Genomic DNA, 1,331 nt, shown 5'->3' with positions numbered 1-1,331 from the left:
GCACACACACACATGCAAACACACATACATACACGGACATACGAACACAACAGACACCCAGCAGCTGGAGATCACGGGCTACGCCATCCAGCACCTTCTGCAGTACTACACATCAGAACGCCTTGCAGCTGCCGCCGGCGTCGCCCCGCGCCCCGTATCCCCGGCCGCCGCGCCGCTCGCGGGCCGCGCTGCACCGGCCGCCAAGGGCGCGGCCGCCGCTGCGGCGGCCCCCACGGCCGCCCCCGAGGCGCCCGCGGCGGTGGGGCCGTCAGCTGCGGCCTCGGCACAGGGCAGCCTGTTCTCATTCCTGCCTGACGACATCCAGCCGATCGTGGCGCCCTACCTCACCACAAAATTCACGCTGGGGGCGCCCAAGCCCAGCACGGACTCGCTGAGGGGTGGGACGGGCTTCGAGTCTTGGCGGGAATACTGTGACTGATGAGGGCAGCCAGCACCTTGTCGAGCCATTGGAGGACGGGGCGTCGCTGTCAGCGCGCCCGCGCCGCCTGCTCTTTGTCTGTTGCTGCTCCACGGCGCCGGCCTGCAAGCAGCTGCCGGTGCGGCTCGACCCAATCCCTGCACCTGGCTGCCGCCCGCCCACTGCCCGCGGCCCCTGCGTCTTGTTCTTCCACGCGCAGCCCCGATATTTGGCAGCCATCCCCACTCCTTTCGTCGGTGGATGCACCTCTGGCTGCGGCGCCTCTGCCGCCAGGTGGGCACGGTGGCCTGTTGCAGCGACATCACGCACGCTTGCCCCTGCAGACCTCTCCGTGCTCTGCCCTTGTCTTTGCAGCGCTCAACGACAACACCACCCTTCCCAACTGCCCGTCGCCCGCACCCGCCGCGCCGCAGTGCCGGGGGCCCCTGGCGGAGGCCTTTGCCGCGACGCGCGGGGCCATGGGTTACGACGCCCCACTCATGGCGTCCATGCTGCCCTACGCGGTGGGTGCAAGCGCAGCGGGGGTATGCAGAGGCCGGGAGTGCAGGGGCTGGAAGTGGTTGAGCTGGAGGCGGCGGTGCCGTCGCAGAACGGCTCCCGGGTGTGCATGCTTTTCAGCGGGCCGTCTGCAATATGGACGAATGCTGCGCCGGCTTGCTGCTGCCGCCGCCGCCCCCGCGCTGTGTGCATTATGGACGAATGCTGCGCCGGCCTGCTGCCGCCGCCGCCGCCCCCTCGCCGCCGCAGGTGCTGGATGCCGCCGCGCAGGGCGGCCAGCCGCGCCAGCTCGTGCGTATGGAGATGGCGGCCGTCGCCCAGTGCGCCGCGGGCGCCGGTGCCGGCGCGGCGTCCCCCGGCCGCGGCCGCGGCTCGCCGCCGGCCGCTGCCGCAC

The 1,331-nt window shown here is 71.5% G+C and overlaps 1 protein-coding gene across 1 annotated transcript in view; it reads left to right on the top strand.

Annotated features, from left to right (window-relative positions):
* MNEG_14365 (hypothetical protein) overlaps positions 1-439 on the top strand; it is a gene marked incomplete at both ends in the record, with an annotated part of 3,459 nt that extends 3,020 nt beyond the window's left edge. Inside the window, one exon of the mRNA XM_014037163.1 lies at positions 54-439. Within this exon, the coding sequence (XP_013892617.1) occupies positions 54-439 (386 nt within the window). The remainder of the gene's footprint in view (positions 1-53) is intronic.
* Positions 440-1,331: the final 892 nt, after the last annotated feature.

Source organism: Monoraphidium neglectum (genome assembly GCF_000611645.1).
Source record: "Monoraphidium neglectum strain SAG 48.87 unplaced genomic scaffold scaffold04431, whole genome shotgun sequence".
NCBI lineage: Eukaryota > Viridiplantae > Chlorophyta > Chlorophyceae > Sphaeropleales > Selenastraceae > Monoraphidium > Monoraphidium neglectum.
Note: the sequence above shows the minus strand (reverse complement) of the source record. Positions and strands in the feature narration are given on the sequence as shown.